General features: G+C 56.4%; 1 protein-coding gene across 1 annotated transcript in view; it reads right to left on the bottom strand.

The window, feature by feature from the left end:
* LOC104528216 (uncharacterized) overlaps positions 1-880 on the bottom strand; it is a gene marked incomplete at its 5' end in the record, with an annotated part of 3,892 nt that extends 3,012 nt beyond the window's left edge. The window contains 1 exon segment of the mRNA XM_010172153.1: positions 771-880. Within this exon segment, the coding sequence (XP_010170455.1) occupies positions 771-880 (110 nt within the window).
* Between the last annotated feature and the right edge of the window lie 196 nt (positions 881-1,076).

The following is a 1,076-nucleotide window of genomic DNA, read 5'->3' as shown; positions in this document are numbered from 1 at the left end:
CAGGTTGCACAGGAAAGTGTCCAGGTGGGTTTGAACATCTCCAGAGATGGAGACTCCACACCCTCTCTGGGCAGCCTGTCCCAGGGCTCCAGCACCCTCACAGGAAAGAAGCTTTTCCTCATGTTTAAGCAGAACCTCCTGTGTTCCAGTTTGTGCCCATTGCCCCTTGTCCCATCGCTGGGCACCACTGAAAAGAGCCTGGCCCCATCCTGCTGACACCCACCCTTTAGATATTGATAAACACTGATAAGGTCCCCTCTCAGTCTGCTCTTCTCTAGGTTGAACAGTCCCAGCTCTCTCAGTCTTTCCTCAGAGAGATGCTTCAGTCCCCTCATCATTTTTGTAGCCCTCTCCAGTAATTCCTGGTCTCTCTTGAACTGGGGAGCCCAGAACTGGACACAACATTCCAGATGTGGCCTCACCGGGGCACAGCAGAGAGGGAGGAGAACTTCCCTTGACCTGCTGGTCACACCCCAGGAGACCATTGGCCTTCTTGGCCATGAGGGCACATGGATAACTTGTTGTCTACCAGGACTCCCAGGTCCTTCTCCACAGAGCTGCTTTCCAGCACACAATGACACATGCTGTGCTGTCCCCTTGCCAGCCCCCAGAGCAGGTATCACACAGGAGAGGAGAGCCTCTACAACAGCTGCTCCAGATCTGGGACATTTGGCCCACCAAGGATATGACCAGAGCTGCAATGGTTCGGGGGAGCTGCAAGAGCCCCCATGAACTCACCCATCCCCATCCCATCCCACAGCAGCACTCACTTCTTACGTGGTTCTCTGCACAGTACATCATGTCGGCCGGGTGCACAAACTGGTACCCGGAGCCTCTCCTGCACAGCTCCGCTTCCGTGTAGCCCAGGACAACACTCCCCCTGGAAACAGCACAGAAACCCAGTGACACCGGGGATGGACCCCACCACTGCACCCACCCAGCCAGATGTGATCCCCTACCCAGCACCCAGGCAGTGAGCCAGAGCCTCCTGCTTTGGGTGGAGCAACTCTCCATCCTGGGCTGAGCTGCATCTTCTCCTCCACAAAACTGTCCTGGTGTGGAGCTGGGCCAGAGCT

The sequence above is a fragment of the Antrostomus carolinensis genome, unplaced genomic scaffold, assembly GCF_000700745.2.
Source record: "Antrostomus carolinensis isolate BGI_N321 unplaced genomic scaffold, ASM70074v2 scaffold13757, whole genome shotgun sequence".
NCBI classification, from domain to species: domain Eukaryota; kingdom Metazoa; phylum Chordata; class Aves; order Caprimulgiformes; family Caprimulgidae; genus Antrostomus; species Antrostomus carolinensis.
Note: the sequence above shows the minus strand (reverse complement) of the source record. Positions and strands in the feature narration are given on the sequence as shown.